Source organism: Catharus ustulatus, chromosome 18 (genome assembly GCF_009819885.2).
Source record: "Catharus ustulatus isolate bCatUst1 chromosome 18, bCatUst1.pri.v2, whole genome shotgun sequence".
NCBI lineage: Eukaryota > Metazoa > Chordata > Aves > Passeriformes > Turdidae > Catharus > Catharus ustulatus.
Window position 1 is genome coordinate 12,809,435 of NC_046238.1, and position 20,812 is coordinate 12,830,246.

General features: G+C 61.3%; 4 protein-coding genes across 7 annotated transcripts; 2 read left to right on the top strand and 2 right to left on the bottom strand.

The window, feature by feature from the left end:
• Positions 1-849: 849 nt before the first annotated feature.
• Positions 850-5,635, top strand: SEC14L2 (SEC14 like lipid binding 2). The gene is made up of 12 exons (XM_033076133.2): positions 850-946; positions 2,624-2,699; positions 2,784-2,827; positions 2,986-3,045; positions 3,138-3,326; positions 4,061-4,156; positions 4,305-4,365; positions 4,440-4,523; positions 4,648-4,754; positions 4,830-4,969; positions 5,052-5,221; positions 5,299-5,635. Exons 1-12 carry the CDS (start codon positions 893-895, stop codon positions 5,427-5,429), a joined length of 1,212 nt encoding a protein of 403 aa, XP_032932024.1. The 5' UTR covers positions 850-892; the 3' UTR covers positions 5,430-5,635.
• A 655-nt stretch (positions 5,636-6,290) lies between these two features.
• On the top strand, positions 6,291-8,505 carry MTFP1 (mitochondrial fission process 1). The gene is made up of 4 exons (XM_033076134.2): positions 6,291-6,472; positions 7,501-7,628; positions 7,704-7,927; positions 8,297-8,505. Exons 1-4 carry the CDS (start codon positions 6,421-6,423, stop codon positions 8,370-8,372), a joined length of 480 nt encoding a protein of 159 aa, XP_032932025.1. The 5' UTR covers positions 6,291-6,420; the 3' UTR covers positions 8,373-8,505.
• Positions 8,506-8,913: 408 nt separating this feature from the next.
• LOC117004867 lies at positions 8,914-12,971 on the bottom strand. Its single transcript, XM_033075990.1, has 7 exons — positions 10,982-12,971; positions 10,313-10,496; positions 10,064-10,178; positions 9,805-9,884; positions 9,459-9,553; positions 9,270-9,350; positions 8,914-9,173 (listed from the first exon to the last, which is right to left on the bottom strand). Exons 1-7 carry the CDS (start codon positions 11,118-11,120, stop codon positions 8,914-8,916), a joined length of 954 nt encoding a protein of 317 aa, XP_032931881.1. The 5' UTR covers positions 11,121-12,971.
• A 36-nt stretch (positions 12,972-13,007) lies between these two features.
• Positions 13,008-19,918, bottom strand: GAL3ST1 (galactose-3-O-sulfotransferase 1). Of its 4 annotated transcripts, none has more exons than XM_033075921.2 (3): positions 19,746-19,918; positions 16,669-16,805; positions 13,008-15,203 (listed from the first exon to the last, which is right to left on the bottom strand). In XM_033075921.2, the coding sequence occupies exons 2-3, from the start codon at positions 16,791-16,793 to the stop codon at positions 14,054-14,056; spliced, it is 1,275 nt and encodes a 424-aa protein (XP_032931812.1). In that variant the 5' UTR covers positions 16,794-16,805; positions 19,746-19,918; the 3' UTR covers positions 13,008-14,053. The 4 variants fall into 4 exon arrangements, with proteins under 4 accessions (XP_032931812.1, XP_032931809.1, XP_032931811.1 ...); XM_033075918.2 differs by having other exon boundaries at positions 16,669-16,802; positions 19,746-19,824; XM_033075920.2 differs by lacking the exon at positions 19,746-19,918 and adding an exon at positions 18,295-18,552.
• Positions 19,919-20,812: the final 894 nt, after the last annotated feature.

Below are 20,812 nucleotides of genomic sequence, written 5' to 3' on the forward strand. Positions count from 1 at the left end.
CCATGGGAGAAATATGATTCCATAGCACATGCAGAGCTCTCTGGGACAACCCGGAGTCCATGCGGGACATGGGGCTCTGTGGGACATCCATGGCTCCACTGGACATGCACAGCCCCATGGACATCTTGCTCCTGATCCCCGTCTTCCAACCACTGCACCTGAGCCCTCAATCTGTCCCTGTTACCATCTCCTGTCCCTGTCCCTCCTACCTCGCACCCTGCCCCACTTTCGATCCCTGCTCCCTCCTCTGTGCCTATCTCCCATCCCTGTCACTGTCCTCATCACTGTCCCCTCTCCCTGACACCTGCCCCATATCACCATCTCCCACCCCACAGCCACATCTCCCTTCATACCCCAATGTCCTCCCACATCCCCTCTACCCCACTGTGTCCCCCAAACTCTCACAGGGTCCCCCACCGTCCTGCACACTCCATAACCCCCAGAGCCCCCTCATCTCTCCCTTGCCCCCCCAAATCCCCATACCCCCTGTTTCCCACATTCCCCATGCACCCCTACCCCATGTCCCCCATAACCCGGTGTCCCCCTTGCCCCCATATCTCCTACACCCCCACCCAAGTCCCTCATACCCCCCAGGCCTCCTTATGCCCCCAAACACCCCATAGTTCCCATAACCCCCCCAAGTGTCCCATACTCCCCACATCATTTATAGCCCCCATACTCCCCTGCAGCCCCCACGCCCCTCTGTGCCCCCGCACCCTCCATCCCCGATCCCGGGGCGGCGGCGGGCGCTGACCGGGCGGGCAGGGGTCGGGCAGGGTCCAAGGCCGCGGGGTGGGAGGGGGCTGGGCCGGGCGGGGCCGGGGGCGGTCCCGGGGAGGTGCTCGGAGCCATCCCGGCCGCCGGGGCCGTGCAGAGCCGCCCGCAGCGCACCATGAGCGGCCGCGTCGGGGACCTGAGCCCGCGGCAGGCGGAGCTGCTGGCCCAGGTGAGCTGGGCCGGAGGGACCGGGGGCTGCGGGGGGACCGGGGCCAGGGCCGGGCTGTCCTCCCCGATATGCGCCCGCATCCGCCGCAGGACCGGCATCACCCCCACCCCGCACCCCAAACTCACCGGCAGCACTTCTGCTTCCGGCCCCGGGGGACTGCACAGCCCCCTCCGGACCCCAAACACACCGGCATCACCCCCGCTCCCGGCCCCGGGAGCTCCCACCGTTTCCTCCGGCCCCCCCCATCCCGGACTCCGAACCCACCGGCATCATCCCCCGCTCCGGAGGGCTCCGCACTCCAAACATACCGGCTTCACCCCGATTCCTGGCCCTGGGGATGGCCCATCGCCTTCAGCCTCCATCCTGCCCCCTAAATGCGGCCCTGGGAGGCTCCCCCTGCCTCCATCCCTCATCCCGGACGCCAGACACACGGGCCGAGCCCCACTGTGGCACTGCCCACCGGGCAGGACCGTCCTGGGGGTCCCGCTGGCTGGACCATCCCGCTGGTGGGCCCCTATCACTCTCCCCTCCTCCCCGGGACTCGGGAACCTCCTGCCTCACTGCAGGGCCCTTGGGACGGCAGTCTTGTGCCACCTCCATCCCACCCTGGACCCCAAGCCCACGGGCTGAGCCCCCCGTGGTGCTGCCCACCAGGGAAGGACCATCCCTGATGTCCCATCAGACTGGGCACTCCCGAGCCCTATATTCTTCTTCCACCCTTCCCACGAGACTGGCAAACTTCCTCCCCTCGCCACCGGGATTGCGGGCCTGGGGACACCCAGAACCCGTGATTGTCACCCACCACGGCCACCTCCGCTAGTCCCTCATGTTTGGGTGCCAGCCGTTATCGGAGTTCAGTGCACCCCAGCAACGAGGGCACCCTCGTGCATTTATCTTATCGCTGCCTTTCAGACCCAGCCAAATTCCACGAGCGGGCGATGACCCCAGCGGGTGCTAGCATGGGGGGCAGGGGCAGGCGTGGGGCACCGAGCCCAAACCGTGCCCGGTGCCAGCCGTGCCCTGGGTAGGCGAGGAAGGCGAGTGGCCCAACCCGTTTGTCCACCACCACCGGCTTTGTCCCAGGGTGAAGGAGCTAATCCCGGGTTTAATTACCCCTAAATTCAGCGGGAGATAAGCTAATCAGGCTCATTAAGGGGAGGGCCTCGGCTGGTACGGAGATTTGAGCCGTAGCCTGGTTGGGGTGAGTGGGGCCACATAGAGAGGGGACCCTGGGTCCCCCAAACCTCCCAGTCCTGCACCTCAACACCCTCCTGCCTGTGCCAGGGGGGCTGTGGCTCATTGGAGCAGGGGTACACACAGTGACCGCTTTCATCCATCCCAAAGGACCCCCCTGGAGGGGACTGGTTCACCCAGTCCCTGTGGGACACCCCGGGAGGAGCAGGGTGGTGACAGCCCACACTCACACCTTACAAAAGGACTTGGGGACACCCAGAGCATGGCAGCTGCCCTGGGGATATTTTCCTGACAGGTGACTGCTGATCCTGGCTGCACGTGGGGCAGGGAGGGGATGTAGGATGACCCTGCTCCCCTGGTAATGTCCCAGTCCCGGTTGGCATATTTTTGGGGGGACAAGGAAGGGACAAACCTCCAGCCTTGAGGTTTTTGGGGAGGATCAGGGATCCCTTCACCAACTGTCCCTCTTGTTTGTCTCCACAGTTCCGGGAGAAGCTGCAGGACGTGCTGCCCTCCCTACCCTCCCAGGACGACTATTTCCTCCTGAAATGGCTCCGAGGTAACTACCAAGGGGGGGACAGCCCTGGTGGGGTGGGAGCCCCCGTAGGGCTGACAGGGGGCTGAGCTCTTTGCTCTCTTGCAGCACGCTCCTTCGACCTGCCCAAGGCAGAGGCGATGGTCCGCAAGGTGAGAGGGGCACCCTGCTTTTGGAGGGACTCTGCTGTGCTGAGACATATCTGGCATGGCACCCCCTGCCCTGGGCCACCAACCCCAGCAAGGGGGACTCGCCCATGGGGTTCACCTTGTCCCAAATCTCACCCTGGCCTGCTCTGCCCCCGCTGCAGCATGCTGAGGTCCGCAAGCACATGGATGCCGACAACATCATTGCCTGGGAGCCACCTGAGGTGAGTGTCCCTGGCCTCCCAGGGGTGGCCCTGGAGGGGACCAACCCCAAGGGGCGTGTGTGAGGTGCCCTGATCCCTCCGTGCTCCCGCAGGTGATTCGGAAGTACATGTCCGGCGGGATGTGCGGCTACGACCGGGAGGGCAGCCCGGTGTGGTACGAGATCATTGGGCCAATGGACGCCAAGGGGCTGCTGTTCTCTGCCTCCAAGCAGGACCTGATGAAGAAAAAGTTCCGGGACTGTGAACTGCTCCGGCACGAGTGTGAGCAGCAGAGTGAAAAGGTGGGAACCTGCCCACGCTCTGCTGGCCCCAACTGGCCTGTGGGACCATGTCCCTGCCAGCTCCATGTGTCCACATCTGGTCTGCCCCTACCAGTCATCATCTTCCCCAGCCCTACAGGTCCCTGTCCTGTCCATTCCCCTCTGCCCATGTCCCTGCCAGCCCCATAAGTCCATGTCCATTCCCAGAACTCAAAGTCTTCCCCAGCCCCATATGTCCATCTCTGGTCCATCCCTACCAGACAATGTCCTTGACAGCCCTGCATACCTACAGGTCCACATCCTGTCCACCTCCTTCAGCCTGTGTCACTGCCAGCCCATGTCCTGTCCCTCCCCACCACCCAATGTCCTCCCCAGCCCCACATGTCCATCTCTGGTCCATCTCTCCCAGCCAATGTCCTCACTCACCAGTCCTACAGGTCCACACCCAGGTCATCTCCCTCAGACCCACAAGTCCATGTCCTGTCCACCCCACCATGATCCATGTCCCTGCCAACTCCATATGTCCATCTCTGGTTCATCTTCCCACCCCATAACTCTGCATCCTGCCCATCCCCACCAGTTCATGTTCCTGCTGTCCCTCAGCCTGTATCCCTGTCCCAGCTCCCATGATGCCCCTTCTCCCCACATCAACACTTAAGAGGAGGCTCTGGCTGGGGTGACCAGCCTCTTGGGGCCACCCCATCCCTGGACCTTTCAGTGGGTCCTGTCTGATGCCCCCCATCCTCCCATCCCAGCTGGGCAAGAAAGTTGAAATGGTGACGATGGTGTATGACTGTGAGGGCCTGGGCCTGAAGCACCTCTGGAAGCCAGCTGTGGACACGTATGGAGAGGTGAGGGCTCCTGCCAACTCCCCTTCCTGCTGGACCACAGGGCTGATCCCTGGGATGATGCAGGAGCAGGTCCCTGCAGTGCTCTGCACCCCCCAATGCTCTGGGTGGGGTCATGGCATGGGTGACCTGAGCTCCCCCCATCCTGCAGATCCTGTCCATGTTCGAGGAGAATTACCCTGAGTCCCTCAAGTCCCTCTTTATTGTGAAGGGTGAGTTCAGCCCCAGGGTCCTGCTCCCTTTATCCAGGTGCTGACACCCCCCTAATGCCCTCCTCTGCCCCCAGCCCCCAAGCTCTTTCCCGTGGCCTACAACCTAGTCAAGCACTTCCTGAGCGAGGACACGCGCAAGAAGGTCGTGGTCCTGGGATGTGAGTCCTGACCCTCTCCAGGGTGTTCCAAATGGGGGTGACACATGCCTCCTCTGCTGTCACTCCATCCAGGGGGAATATTCCAACTCACAGCTCCCCTCAAACCTGTTGTCCTCCCCCTCAGCTAACTGGAAGGAGGTCCTGCAGAAGCACATCGACCCTGCGCAGATCCCAGTGGAGTATGGGGGGACGCTGACAGACCCTGATGGGGACCCCAAGTGCTCCAGCAAGGTAGGAGGAGCCCCCGCTGGGTTCTTCAGGGCTGCTGGGAAGTTCCTCCACCCCCACATCCTCTGTCCCTTCCAGATAAATTACGGGGGGGACGTGCCCCAGCATTACTACGTGCGGGATCAGCTGGCACAGAAGTACGAACACTCGGTCGTGGTCAACAGGGGCTCATCCCACCAGGTCGAGTACGAGATCCTCTTCCCCAGCTGCGTGCTCAGGTGAGCGGCGGCTCCGCGCTGCACGGAGGGGTGACAGCAGCAGTGTCCCCACCCGCCACAGCACCGGCCCTGTGCCCTGCAGGTGGCAGTTCCGCTCCGAGGGCTCTGACATCGGCTTTGGGGTGTACCTGAAAACCAAGGTCGGGGAGCGGCAGCGAGCGGGCGACATGACTGAGGTGCTTCCCAACCAGCGCTACAACGCACACATGGTGCCCGAGGACGGCTCCCTCACCTGCTCCACGCCCGGCATTTGTGAGTGCCGAGCCCTCCCCAGGGTGTCCCCTGTGTCCCTAACCCCACCACATCCCTGACACTCCTGTCCCCCACAGATGTCCTGCGCTTCGACAACACCTACAGCTTCCTCCACTCCAAGAAGGTGAGCTACAGCGTGGAGGTGCTGCTGCCCGACACCGCCTCAGCCCAGCAGATCCAGGGGGAGTCCCCCAACCACAGCCCCTGAGCCCCCCCGGGCTGCACTGCGCCCCAAGGATGGCCCTGCAGGAAGATGGAGCCGGTGCTGAGTCCCGGAGCTGCCAGACTGAGGCAGGGACCAAGCGGGGCCAGACGGGGCTGAGCATCCGCAGCGCCCCCAAACTCTGTGCCTTATGTGGGTCCCACACCCACCGCTGCTGCTGCCTGGGGTGGGGAGTAAAGGGATGGACTGAGCGGGGTCTGCTCCGGTTTGTGGCTGCCCGGACCCAGAACTGCCCCTACTGCCCCACTCAGTCCTACAACCAGACCAGCTGCCCCCAGCCCCCTAATTGCCCCCTCAGTCTCATACCTGCTCCCCCAAGTCCCACAATTAACCACTCAGTCCCAGAACTGCCCCTGCTGCCCCCTCAGCCCCACAACCGCCCGTTAGTGCCATGGCCACCCCAGCTGCCCCCAGCCACAGCACCGTGCCCTCAGTCCCACACCTGCCCTCCTGTCCCTCCAGAGCCGTAACCGCCCCCAGCCACAGCACCGTGCCCTCAGTCCCACACCTGTCCCCAGCCACAGCACCGTGCCCTCAGTCCCACACCTGCCCTCCTGTCCCTCCAGAGCCGTAACCGCCCCCAGCCACAGCACCGTGCCCTCAGTCCCACACCTGTCCCCAGCCACAGCACCGTGCCCTCAGTCCCACACCTGCCCCCAGCCACAGCACCGTGCCCTCAGTCCCACACCTGTCCCCAGCCACAGCACCGTGCCCTCAGTCCCACACCTGCCCTCCTGTCCCTCCAGAGCCGTAGCTGCCCCAGCCCCACACTTTGGCCCCCCGCCCCACAGCTACCCACGTGACCGCCGGTGACGCAAGGCCGCGGAGTCACGTGCGCGAACAGGCCCCGCCCCCGCCCGGCCCCGAGGGGCGGGACAGAGACGCAACGCGCGGGGCGGGGCCATGCAAATCAGCCGGGGTGGGCGTGGTTTGGTGACGTAGCGCGGGGCATGCGGCGGGAGCGGTGGCGCGCGCCATGGGGCTGGAGGAGCCCGACCTGTACCGGGACACGTGGGTCCGATACCTGGGTGAGCACCGGGAACCGGGCACTGACATTGAGCGCCGACCCCGGGAACCGCGCGCTGGCACCGGAAAGCGGGTACCGGCGCCGGGCACTGACATTGAGCGCTGACACCACGAAGCGGGTGCTGGCATTGAGTGCCGAGCACTGACAGCGGGTACCGGCGCCGGGAACTGGGCACTGACACCGGGTCACACGGGACACCGGGCATCGACATTGGGCACTAACATCAAATACCGTCACCGGAACCGGGGCACTAATGTCGGGTACTGCACTAGCGGGGCAGTGATGCCGGGCGCTGGTCCCTGTTTACAGGGTACCGACAGCGGGCATTGGCAGTGGGTACTGACCTCAGGAGCTGGGCAGCGGTGTTGGGCACTGAGCACAGCGCTGGACGCTGCTACCGGGTACCGACGTCAGGCACCACAGCAGGAACCAGGCACTGATGCCCCGCACTCCTTTAGGAGCGTGGCACCAGACACTGTGTCAGGTGCTGAGCGCCGATACCACGCACTGCACTGCCCCGGGTACTGGGCACTGACACCCAGCACTGGTGCCACAGAGTGCGCTGGTTCCGTGGTACTAGGCACAGGGCACTGACACCCAGCACCAAGTACTGTGCACTGCATCAGGCACGGGGCTCTGGTACCAGATACCAGCACCACACAGTGGGCACTGGCACAGCACACAGGGCAGCAGCACTGCACACCAGTAGCAGGCACCTGTCGCTGTCACCAGCACCGACACTGGCTAGTGGCATCATCCACCAGCACCAGGCACAAGCACTGGATACCAGGACCAGTTAAGGTACTGGGCATGGACACAGGGAGCAAAGTGGGCACTGTCACTAGCACTGGGCAGTCACAGACACCAGCACTGGCAGTGGTCACCCCAGCCCAGCTGTACTGGTGGTAGTGGGTCTAAGGAGATTCAGGCACTCCACACACCCCCTTTGCCACGTCCATCCCATGACATTAGGACACCCTGGAGGGGTGACATGGGGACAGTCGGTCCCTGACCCTACCATCCCCTCAGGTTATGCCAACGAGGTGGGTGAGTCCTTCCGCCCACTGGTACCAGTGCCCGTGGTGTGGGCCAGCTACGGCGTGGCCACAGCCTACGTGACCGCTGATGCCATCGACAAGGGTCGGAAAGCCGCTACTGTGAGTGCCACCCCCTCCTCACCCCCCAGCCTCTCTGTCCCTGCCCTTCCACTGACCCCCCCCGTGTCCCCCCAGGCCCACCCGCAGGACCCCACACGTGTGGGGGTGGCCGTGGTGGACACCTTCGTGTGGCAGAGCCTGGCCTCGGTGGCCATCCCCGGCTTCACCATCAACCGGCTCTGCGCTGCCTCGCTGGCCCTGCTGGGCTCTCTCACCCGCTGGCCCCTGCCCGTGCGCCGCTGGACCACCACTGCCCTGGGGCTGGCTGCCATCCCCCTCATCATCACCCCCATCGACAGGTAACGGGTCCCCGGGACACCCCTGGGGCACGGGGACAGGCGGGTGGCACCACCCCATGCCCACAGCCCGGAGGGATGAAGCACATTTGTCTCCTTGGAGACCAGTCCCAGTATGGGCTGGGAGCAGAGGGTGGTGACGGGATGTCTCCACTCCAAAGGGGCTTTGCTGGGGTCCAACCAGGACATGTCCCTGCCAGGATGGGGATTATCTGGAGCTGAGCTGGGATTAGCACAGTGAGGCTGTGCTAAGCCTGGTTTTGGTGGCACTGCTGTCTCAGGGAATATTAAGGACAGGCCCACCCCTCCCACATCACATGCACTGTCCCAGAGACCCCCCCAGGACCCCGCTGACACCCTCTCCTGCCGCAGGACTGTGGATTTCCTGATGGATTCCAGCCTCCGCAAGCTTTACAGGACACCAGGAGAGCCCCCGACATCCCACTGAGCACCACCCCACGCACTCTGGGGAAACTGAGGCATGCTGCTGTGACCCACCTACTGTGACCTCTCACTCTGGTGACGCCCAGAGTGGCCACCCTGTCCCACACTATTGTCCTAATAAACCATTTCAAACATGACTCCTGATGGGTGATTCTGAGATGCCACCACAGATGGGCTACATCCTCTCCTGGGGACACATGGGTCGGGGTGGGTCCCAGTCCCTCAGGGGTCTCTACCTGCCCAGAGCAGTCCTGCTGTCCCCACCCTGGAACCTCTCCATCTTCATAGCCTCGTGGGACATCCTAAGGAGCTGCCACCATGTCCATGGTCCCCAAGGACAAAAAATTCACCCAGCCAGGGGCAACCATCTCCAGAACCACAGGCTGGAACAATGCCACAAGACCTAGAAGCCACATCTCCAGGTACCTGGAGGAACCTGAAGATGTGGCTTGCCAGTGTAGGGGCACATCTCCATCCTTTGGTGGCATCCACATGCTACCAACCAAGAGAAGCTTTGAGAAGCTTTAGAGAAAGCAAAACCACATTTATTGGTGAGAAAGAGGCTGTGGTCCCATCTCACCCTGTTTCTCCATCTCCCTGAGGACCAGGGCCCCCACCACGCTCTGCAGCTCTACCTGGAAGGGACACCTCTGCCTTGGTGGCCGTTGTCCCTGCCGGGGTCTGCCCGAGCACCAGGTGGTCAGGGCCAGTGCCAGCAGGACCCCCAGCACAGCCACCACCAGCAAGGCACTGCCCACCAGGGCCAGCCCAGCCAGCAGGAGCCTCTTCACCGTCTGGCACAGTGCTGGGAATGGCAAAAACCACACCTGGGAGTCAGAGGGGGGTTCAGCACAAGGAGTGGGGGTTTTGGGGACATGGGAGAGGTTGGGGTGTCCCTCACCTTTGTACCATGGTACCTTCTCCTTCTGCACCAGCACTGGTCCAACTGTCTCCCAGAGGAGTGTCCCCTCTCCTGGGAATGCTGTGGGAGGATATGTCCAATGCAGTCCAGCCCAGGTCTAGGAGCCCTCCCCAAACCCCCAAATAACATGGGTCACCCTGCCTCACCCCTGGTGGGAACCCCACTCACCTGGCACGTCTCCACGGAGGGTGTCAACAGCAGGACAACCAGTGTCACAGCAGTGGCATGGGGCACTCTGGACTGGGTCCTCTGCATTGTGCCAGCTGGGAGACAAGAGGACAGAATGAGAAGTGGGGGGTGGGCACAATTCTAGGAGTCCCCAGACTCCACCACAAGACCCACATGGTCCCACCACAGAGGAGATGTCTCCAAGGACCTCCCCAGCACATCTGCAGCATGAGGGAGCTGGGACCTGTGGCAATGCCACCAGCCATCAAATAAGAGGTCTTCCCAGAGGTGGGTTCTGCCCCCAACACACCCATGGGGTGCTTGTGTGCCCAGGCACCCAGCATACCTGGCTGTGGTGTGGCTGTAGAAGCAGGACCTGGTGGCACGTCCTTGTCCCCATGCTATCAGCAGGCAGTGCACATAGACCTGCTGAGACAGCACATCCTTCCCCAGTGACCCTGCTCTCCTTCCAAACCACCCTGTGGGCCTGAGGCCACCCCAGCAGGAGCACTATGTCTCAGGATAGACAATGTTTTGGGACACCTAGGTCATCCCCCTCCCTGGAACCTCCAACCTCACCACCAAGGGCATCACTCCCACCTCACCTGCTCCTCCTTGGGCTCACCCTCCAGTGTGGGGGCCAGGATGGAGAGCTGGAGGACAGACCCCCCTCTCTGGTGCTGGACAGATACATTCCCCAGCTTCTCCCCATGCAGGCAACTGTGGCAAGAGAGTGACACAGGACATTCCAGGGCTGTCTCCACGCTCTGCATATCCCTTTCCATCAGGAGGTCCTGCAGGACCCCAAGGTGGCTGGAGAAGGAGCCCCTAATTTCTGCCCCACCAGCACTGACCCACGGCTGTTCACCACCATGAAGAGCCTCCTGGAGTGTCCTGGCTGCTCCATGTTGGTCCCATAGCACTGATCCACCTGGATCTTCATGGAGATGCTGGGACTGAAGCGGACACTGGCTTCAAGGTGCATCATAGAGCCGGGGCTGAGCACTGGCAGCTTCTCTGGAGTGGCACTGGAGTCCTCTGAGAGATGTGGGTTCAGTGTGACACCCCCAAACCTATCCCACCAGAGACAGGGGCACCAGACACATCCCAGACCACCACTCACCAGTGTCTTGCCCCCCATCCTTACAGCTTCCCCCTTCCAGAGTCCACCTCCTGTCCTGGCTCTGCCCCCAGGCCTGCCTTTCCTGCTCTCCAGAGTCCAGCACCTTCCTGAACCCCCGCAGGGGGCTGAGAGGGACCATGTCACCCATCAGGGGCAGAGATGACCCTAAACCCTATTGTGGTATCAGGCACAGGATTAGAAACATCATGAAGTCCTATACCCTTCACAAGGACTGGGGGGAGCTCCTGCAGGGACAAGCACCTTTCCTGTTGGTCCTAGTACTGGGGCCAGCCAGGACAAGGCACTGACTGCTACTGGTTGAGCCCAGGGATTTTGGCTGGCCCCATGCCATGGTCTCATGCCCCCCAGCATTTTCCTGCAGCACCCTCAGAGCACTCACCATCCAGGAGCCTCAAGGTGAAGGTCACGATGGGCTCCTCAGAGTGGAGGTGAGCAGCAACCCTCCCTGTCTCTGTGTGTGAGGACTTTGCTGGAGCTGTCACCCTGTGACCAGGGGGCTCTGAGGAAACTGGAGCCATGGTGGTACCTGCAACAGGAGGGCTGAGCCAGCAGTAACATGTCCCAGACACAGCAGGGACATCCAGGTCCTCAGGTGTCCCTATGACTTGTTGGGGACAGGTGGCAGCAGCACAAAGGCAGGGAGAGCACTCAGGAGCACATCAGGAGCTCCTCTGTCCACAGACCCACCCCAGCAGGAGCTCACCTGCACTGGAGGAATTCACCAGGAGCATTCCCATCACCATGATCCTGCCCAGGGCTGAGGACAGATCAGGAGCTGCTCATGACCAGTCAGCAACCTCAGACCCCACCTGTGCTTCTGATGCTTCCCACCCCAAAAAGGTCCCACCAGCCCTGCTGGGACTTTGGGGGAGCTCCTGGTAACCCCTTGCCTCAACCCTCAGAGCTTGGGATGATTTAGGAAAGCTCCTTTACCCCAGGTGACCATCAGGAACCAGCAAGGGACACCCACCACCCACCTCCCCCAGTACAACCAGTGGGACGACTGAAGGTGGACCCCAGCCTCACTTACCTGCCACCTCCAGCACAGCCCCACACACCAACACCAACAAGCACAGCTCCATCCCCAATGAGCAGCATCCCCACCAGCTGGGGGGTCTTTAAGGACTTGGGGCTGGGTGTCAGTGGGTCCCAGCTGGCACTGATGGGATTGAGGGTTTTGCTTGGTCTCTGCAGCCATTGGCAGCCGCACACCTGGGGCTGATCCCACCCCTCACACCTTCCCATTCCCACCACAAGAGCCTGTGCCCATCTTCCAGTCCCCATCTTCCATCCCACAGTCCCAGTGCCACCACTCAGACTGGTCCTGCAGGTGGTCCTGAACCCATACCCACCAGTTAGTCCTGGTCCCATGCTCACCAATCAGTGCTGTTCCTAGGTGTCATGCTGGGCCTCCCATGTCACTGTTGTGGTCCTGGTCCTCAGCAAGTTGCAGATCCCACCACAAGGTCCCATCCCCACCAATTAGTCCTGGTCCTGTGCATGGTGCTGCTCCACTGTGTTCTTTTACTCCTGCACACGGTCGTGAACCAGCCGGTTTGCCCTGATCCCAGTTCACCACATGGCCTGGTCTCATACCTCAGCCTCGGTCCCTCAGATGTCCCTGGTCCCACCTCATGGTTCCTTAGCCCATCACAGTTTTGATCCCACCCTTGCCATGATCACATGGCTGATCCTGCTCCCACCAGAGACCCAATCCCCAGCACCTCTCCTTGTCCCATCATAGCTCTGCTTCAGCTCTGCTGGAGAGGAAAACCACCTGGGAGCAGCAGTTTGGTCACAGCCAGAGACCTGGTGAAGTGCCTGTGTCCCTGGGTCCTTCCTGTCTCAGGTGTACCCATCACAGCTCCAACACCTCACCACAGGCCTCCTCTGAGTGGGCTGACCTGGTGGCCTCGGCACAGAGGGACAGGGAATGTGGAGAAGTCCCAGTGCAAGTCCCATGGCCACCCCCGAAATGGGGTATCCCTCATCAGCAGTAGAGCTGGAATGTGGTGGCATGAGTGGTTTGTGCCACCAGTGATGCCTGGTCCCATGGCTCTGGTGTCCCTGTGAAGCCAGCAGACCTTCCTGGGGGCATCTGCATACCATGGCGATGTCCCCCAGCACCCAGCAGAAGACACTGGGGACAGACCCAGGCACCTCACTTGCACTGAAGGTCTCATTCCTCAGCCTGCCTGGGGGACACGGGACCTCCCACCCTCAGGACTGATGGGGACAGTGGTGTCAGGACCCTGGGGAGCTCCCAGAAGGAGCAGGGATGGCCTGAGCATCCTGCTGTGGCTGTAACAACATCCTCACCCCATCCATCCCATCCTGGAGAAGAAGGAGATGGCTGGAGGCCAGCTGGACCATCCTTATATCAAAAACTACCAAATATACAAGTATATTACAAAAGTAAATAGTTTTTTTTTTATTTCTGGTCTTTACAGAAGGAGCTGAACACAGGTGGGAGGACAAGGGGGTCCATTTGCTGTGGGGGTGGCTCAGCCACAGGTGCCACCTCTGTGCCCAGCCAGGGCTACTCTCAGTGGGACGCAGTGTCACCAGTGTCATCCAGCCCAGTTGGGATGCACGAGGTTTGTCCCCAAGACAGGGTGGGGACTGGGGATGGCCCCTGCCCTCAGCATCCCCACTGTGCCTGGGATGGCATCACTGGGACAGTCCTACCGCACCCACTCCCATCTGCCCACACCAGTTGTCACCAGACCCTGCTGGCCTTTTGGGATGTCCCCTGTGGGGACCAGGGCCGTGGGGCCCTCTAACTGGGATGATGGGGGGCAGGGAGGGGGTGTCCTTTGCCACGGGGACCTGTTGGTAAAGGCCGGGGCTTTTGGGGTGGGTTTTCCAATCTCCAAATGGCTCCGGGTGGCTCTGGGTCACAGCCTGGCATGGAGTGATGGCTGTGGACAGGCTGAGAACATGCTGCACTCATCCCATCCATGGGCTGAGCCAGTGCTGCAGGTTCTGACATTCCCACACCCCAAAACCAGGGCTCAGCAGGGTGATTGGAGGAGCCTCTGGAGGGTTGGGTTCCTTGTGGGCATTTCTGCCCACCCCAGGCAAGGGAGACCCTCTACCACTGCTGTCCCAGCACATCCCTGCCTGCACCCAGTGACCTGGGGATCACTCAGCAGCCCGCTGTGACAAGGCCACATCCTTCACAAGTCCTTCCTCCAGCTTTTCCATGCAAAAGGAAGAAGTGGATCCTGCAGGAAAACACCACCCCTGAGCCCCCAGTCCCTGACCCTGCTGATGGAGGCAGAGTGTCTGCTCTCCTGCCCAAGCTGGGGCTCTGCAAGAAGGTGAGGGAGGACCCCCCAAAAGTTCCTGGGCTCCAGAGCCTCCAGCCAGTTCCAAACCAAGAGAACCATGACTAACAAAAACAAAAGCACCTGGTTCTTCCCCAGGGGAGCGGGGCACCTGCCAGCCCCTACCACTTGAGGAAGTCTCGTACATAGCTCCACAGCTTGGTGATCCAGAGGTTGGCCCCCAGGTCAGTCAGGTACTGGATTTCGGGTGTCAGCATCTTGCGGCACAGTTTCTGGTGCTTCTTGCTGATCTTCTTCTTCAAGTTGTACCCCAGGATGGTCTTCTCCCCCAGGGGCTGCCAGGGCTGCATGGAGGACTCCTGGATGGCACTGGCATCCACGGCGTGTCCCCCATCAATGCAGATGCTGGTCATCTTCTCATTCTCCCTCTGCAGCTCGGCCACGTCCCTGGCCATCCTCTCCCTCCCATAGGCCTCCACCTTGCGCCAAAAGGTGGCATTGAAGTAGCGGTAGAGCTTGGCATCGATGAGGTTCCAGGCAGTTGCCTGCTCGTACAGCTCAGGAGTCAGCCGGGACACAGTGGAGCCCTTGCGGGCATTGAGCTTGAAGTAGAGGACGTCCTCCAGCTGCCAACACAGCAGGTCCTTGAGCAGCACCAGCGACTCATCAAAGTACTCGAGCAACATGACGAGGTGGAAGCGGCGGTCGATCTCCTGGATGTGCTCCTCCACCAGCGGGCTGTTGGCGTCCATGCTGCTGTCGTAGCCGAAGTCAAAGAACAGGAGGTTTTGGAGGTAGTGAGCGTTGAACCCGTTGGGGTCGTAGTAGTGCTGGGGGTCCCGGAGGAACTGGTCCAGCTTATCCTCCCCCGTGATCTTCCAAGTGAGGGGGATGACAGGCCCGAAGTAGTGGAAGGAGGACTCAAAGAGGTAGGCGGGGTCCCGCAGCACGGTCACGAAGGTGGTGTCAGGCGGCAGGAGCTTGCGCACCTCCTCGTAGTGGAAGCGCATGTGGTTGCAGATGATGTTGAAGCACACCCCGGGCCGGTAGTGCTGCACCTGGCTGCGTTCGAAGAAGGACGGGTAGTAGAAGTCATTGCGGCCATTGGGGAAGGCGAATTTCAGGCGATGTTTCTCCCCAAAGCGGAAGAGGATGTTGAGGATGGTGCTGCTGGCAGTCTTGTGGGTCTTCATGAACATGACGTTGAGCTTGGGCCGGCAGCTCCACCCCGAGGCGCTGCCCGTGCCATTGGATGGGGATGAAGCCTGGACGGGGGACAGGTGGGAGGAGCAGGAGACAGGGATGGGGATCCTGGGTGAAAGAAGAGGTGGAGCACCATGGTGAGAGTGGCATCAGCACTTCAAAGGCTTAGGGAGATTCTGTGCTGGAGGAGCTGGATCTGGGGATGAGTTCTGGACCTGGGAATAGGGGCTGGACCTTGGGAACATATGCTGAACCTGGGAATGGATGCTGGACCTGGGGACAGGTTATGGACCTGGGAATAGGAGCTGGAAATGGAAATAGAGTAGGGGGTCTCCATGGGCATGGCCATGGCAGTCCTGGTGGAGGTGATGCCATAAAGTGCATTAAGGGGAATTCTCCATGGCCACAACTCCCTGGAAAGGAGCTGATAACATTTTTATGGGGTATGAGATCTCTTAACCCTTTGTAGATCTATGGAGAAGACCTAGGAGCTCTCAACCCCTTGTAGGATCAATGGAGGAGGTTTGGGAGCTCTCAACCCTTTGTAGGATTCATGGAGGGGGGCCAGGGAGCTCTAAGCCCTTTGTATGATCCATGGCGGAGGCCAAGGACCTCTCAATCCCTTAAAGGAGTAATGAACCCCTCATGAGATCCGTGGAGGAGGTCTGGGAACTCTCAACTCCTTATAGGAGTCACAAATGCCTCATGGGATCTGTGGAGGTCTGGGACCTCTCAACATCTTGTGGGATCCATGAAGGATCTGGCCCCCAGCAAAGAGGGAGATAATTCCAGAGCCTGGCCCCATAGATGAGTTCATGGACCTGAAGGAGCACATGATGATATACGAGACATTATCTGAGCTGCCTGAGGCAGCAAGCAAAGCCCGCAGGTGACGTTGGACACCTGTAATGAACTCTCCAAAGTGATCCTTGATAAGGATCCCATTCAACAGCAGAAAGCTTGTGAGGCACGTGGACTTTGTTTGCAAGCTTGGAGGTTAATTTGATGACAGGCGGCACTGGAAGTGAAAGAGCACGAGACTTGAGTCCTCTCCTCTCCTCTCCTCTCCTCTCCTCTCCTCTCCTCTCCTCTCCTCTCCTCTCCTCTCCTCTCCTCTCCTCTCCTCTCCTCTCCTCTCCTCTCCTCTCCTCTCCTCTCCTCTCCTCTCCTCTCCTCTCCTCTCCTCTCCTCTCCTCTCCTCTCCTCTCCTCTCCTCTCCTCTCCTCTCCTCTCCTCTCCTCTCCTCTCCTCTCCTCTCCTCTCCTCTCCTCTCCTCTCCTCTCCTCTCCTCTCCTCTCCTCTCCTCTCCTCTCCTCTCCTCTCCTCTCCTCTCCTCTCCTCCTTTCCACCTAGGAGCAGTGAGTGTCCCAGGGTGTGTCCCCAGCCCTGCAGGGAATTGGGGGCCACTTCCCCCTGGCTGTGGGACAGGGTGCAGCCTCCAGCAGGAAGGGGACATCTTGTGGTGAACCCACTAGGGCCTGGAAAGCCATGTCCCCCACCTCCAGCTGGGGGTTCCCGGTGTGGAACAGGGAGGCTGAGCTGTGGGGGAACACGTGGGGGACCCCAGACTCACTCAGTGACGCTGACTTGCAGTGGGGGGACAGCGTAGGAGTAGAGCAGCAACATGAAGCTGGTCAGGAGGGTCCCCAGGACCAGCCCCTTGCACATGGACCTCCAGGGCTTCCCATGCCACAGCATCCTGGTCACCTGCTGTCAGAGAGGAGAGATATTGGTGCCAGGGGTACAGAAACTAGAGGGTGTGTGGCTCACACCAGGCACAAGGCACGTGGGCATTTCACAGGCATGACAACTACCAGGCAAGCATCTCACTGGACGCCTGGCATGACCCAGCCATGGGCACAGCAGATCCATGGCTCAGGCTCAGCAGCTCTGCCTGCCCAGCCAACCTTTGCCCGCCTGGGAAAACCGGGTAACTCTCAGGTGGGAGAGGCTGCAGGGCTGGGACTGGGAGAAGGGGGAGCTGGGCCATGGACAGCCCAGGGTCTGAGTGGGCTACTGAGGGACAGAGTGGCCATTCTCCACTGGGACACTACCAGCATCAGCAGGAGCTCCCTGAGGGCGCTGGGATCCATTTTCCCAGGAAAGTCTGCAGGCCGGAGCAGGAGCTGCAGCAGCTCGGGATGGTTTGGGTGCTGCAATACCCTCCCAGTGGGCCTCTCCAGGCCTTGGGGGGCCCCTCTTGCCATGGCAGTTTGGGCTGGCCCAGGGTGGGGGCCAGGGACGCGGGACTGGGGACAGAGGGGTGCAGGCAGGACGGCACCCCCAAACACACAGAACACATGCACACTCACACAGAGCACACACAGACACCTCTGTACCTTCGTGTGCTCGTGGACACACATATATCAGTGCATGATTATATACACACATGTGCACACACAAAATGTGCACGCACAAAATGTGAACGTCAGTCATGTTCATACACACAGAGACATGTATACACAGACATGAGCACACACACACAGTCACACAAACATAAACACACACACACACAGACACACAAACATAAATAGACACACACACAGTCACACAAACACAAATAGACACACACACACAAACAAACATAAATAGACACAGACACACACACTCACACACAGACACACAGACACACACACACACACACACACACACTCACAGAGCCCCTGTTCCCCCTGCCCTCCTCCCCAGTGCTTCCCCCGTGTCGCCATCCCTGTCCCCTCCCTCCTCCCGGGACACGGCGGGCACCCTTGCTGGGGCACCGCATTGCAGCAGGGCCGTCCCCTGCGGCAGGACACGGGGACACGGGGACATGGGGACACGCCACCCGTGACTGCAGCCCTCCACAGCAAAGCTCCGCTCCCGAGAACCCCCCCGAGCTGGGGGCTGAGCCCTCGACCCTGCACCCCCATTGAGCGGCAGGAGCAGCATCACCTGCCTGCCCCAGCTCCCGCTGCTCCCGCAGTTCCATATCCTCTGGAATCCTTCGGCCGAGGCTGGCTGCGCTCCCACTAAATAACACCCCCAAAAATAACCCCCCCAGCCCCAGCCCCCATCCCCGCCTTGCATCGCCCCCTCAGCGCCGCAGACCCCCCGCGGATATTGCGGCGGGATGAAATCCCGTTGCGATGAGCCGTGGGTCCCAGCCCGGCACATCCCAGCCGCCGAGCCCCGAGGCAGAGCCCCCCGGTTCCCAGCTCACCCCCACGCCACGGTTCCCGGCGATCCCGGGGTGCCGCTGCTGCCGCCGCTCCCCCGTTCCGGCCCCCCCGGGTCGGATCGCCTCGTGCTGCCGAGATTTCCAGCTCGATGAATAATGAATGGAAAATGCAACCGGAGCCCCGGGCTGCGGCCGGGTGCTGGGCACAGCGCCGCGGACAGGGGGGGAGCTGGCAAAGGGGCACCTGGGGCACACCAAAAACTCATCCAAATCCCCCCCACTTCCCGTGGAGCCGGGACCACCGGATCAGCAGGGCTGGTGCATCCAGCCTCTTCCCGAGTGGTTTTTATGCGGATGTGGGGGTACACGGTGTCACCACGGGGGGAGCAGGTGGCTATGACTGCATTCCGTGTGGGTAGGAATGCCAGAGGGCTCTATGTGCCCAGGAGCAGCTGAGTTTGGTTTTACACGGTGGCTGTGATTCCATCACAGTCACCACCTGGCACCACCTGGAAAAACCACTGCAGAGGGCTGGGGAGACACCCATTTTTGTGGGTGCCGCCAGGCAGGAGTGGAGCTGGCACCAGCTCCACAGGCGTGAGTGAAACGGCACCATGAACCCTTTTGATGTGTCCCAATGGATCCCAGTGAGTCCAGATGGATCCCAATGGATCCTGATAGATCCCCATGGGATCCCACCAGGCCCCCAGGACCACACAACACCCTGTCCTGGAGCTCTGGGATGCCAAGGGGATGCTTAGCTCCACCCTGTCTGCCTCCCTGGGGTGGTTCTGGCAAACACGTCTCAGCCAAATACTCTATTGACTTTGCCTTCAGTGAGCAGCTTAATTATTAATAGCTGGTTAGGAGAAACCTGGTGTTCTAGGTGTTCTCCTGGGGCTCCCACGGGTGGGGGCTGGCTGTGGCGCCAGTCAGCTGAGATGCCCAGAGAGAACACGGCTGCCCCCACCGTTTCCTCAAGAGTTACCCCCGGGCCAGGCCGGGCAGCTCTGCAGCCCCATGTCCGTGTCCCAGTAGCTCCCCATCTCCCTGGGGGCATCCCAGAGTCTACTTTTGGGTTTTCCCTACAGGATCAATTTTTTTAGGGCCAAGCCCCTGCCATACACAAAGTGCATGCACCTGCTTGCTCCTGATCCTGCAAATCCATGGACACACTGTTTTCAACTGACCCCATCCCACACAGGCACGGTGCTTCCCACCCCGCTGTCCCCACTGTGCCCCATGGGTACACAACTCCCCCCATCATCCTGCCCCACAGAGCTGCTTCCTGAACATCCCACTGCCACCCCAGCAGCCCAACACCCCCCTCAAGCATCCTACTACCTCTTTATCATTCTGCTGCCCCCCTGGCATCCCACTGCCTCCAGGCAATCCAACAAGCATCCCGCTGCCCCCTCACCATTCTGACACCCTCCAAGCACCCCACCACCTCCCCCAAGTATCTCGACCCCCCCACCCCCAGTACCCATCACCTTTTCCTCTCCTGCACCGCAGGCGCTGGGCCGTGCCTCTGCTCTCCTGTGCTGACCAGGCTGCCAGGGGAGCGGGCAGCACGGGGCGGGGGTGCCGATGCCGCTCCGACATGGAATAAGCTCTTCCCGGGCAGCTCCCCGCAGATGCCGGCTTTTCCAAAGCTTCCCCACTGCACCGCGGTGTTTATGGCATCACCGGGTCGCGGCCCTGCGTCGCCGGTCTGGGAAGGGGGAACGGGACAGGAGTGGGAGCGGCTGGCGGGGGGACGCGGGGCTGCGGCCGGGCACTGCCCGGCTCCCCGGGGCCGGCCCTGGGTGCCTGCGGCCACCCCGAGCCACCCGGCCCCCACCCACTGCCGGGGCACAGAGGAGCCATTCAGCCCTCGCCGGGAACAACGGGGACGTTTGTCTCCATCTGTGACCGCTGCCTCAACGGGGACATTGTCCCCGCGGGCCCCACTTGCCGGCCCCTCGGCTCCCCGCCACCAGCTCGGCTTGGCCCCACAGCCCTGGGTGACGATGGCTGTCCCTGGGCGGTGGCACCTACCTTCCGTTCTCCTCCTGCAGCCAGAGCTCACCTGGGTTTAGGGAGCTCGCTCCCTCCAGGCACAGTCAGTTCTTCATTCTCCTGCAGCTTCCCCGCCCTCCTTCCTCCCTCCCACTATGTTTCCATGGATTTATGGTCATAATGAACAGCAATATTCTGGCATGTCTTGGAGTGACAACTGTGCCACAGTGCCACCGGCCTTTTCACCCTCCTCTAGTCACAGCAGTCAATTGGGTGCTCAGAGGGGTTCCCTGTCCACACCAGGAGGGCTCCACCCTGTCACTGGTGCATCACCCTGCATCACCTGGCAGGGTGAAACAGGGGCTCTTGTGCTCTTGGATCCAGCCTTGGCTCTTCCTGCTGCCCTCAGATCCGGCTCTCTGTCACTAAAGGGGGTGGTGTCAGCATTGGGTCCCCAAGCAAGGTCCCCAAGCTTGGCCATGCCTGGGACTCACCTTCCCTGTTAGAGGTGTTGGGGGTTCAAAGCTTGTCCCTACAGAATGTATGGGCATCACCTTGC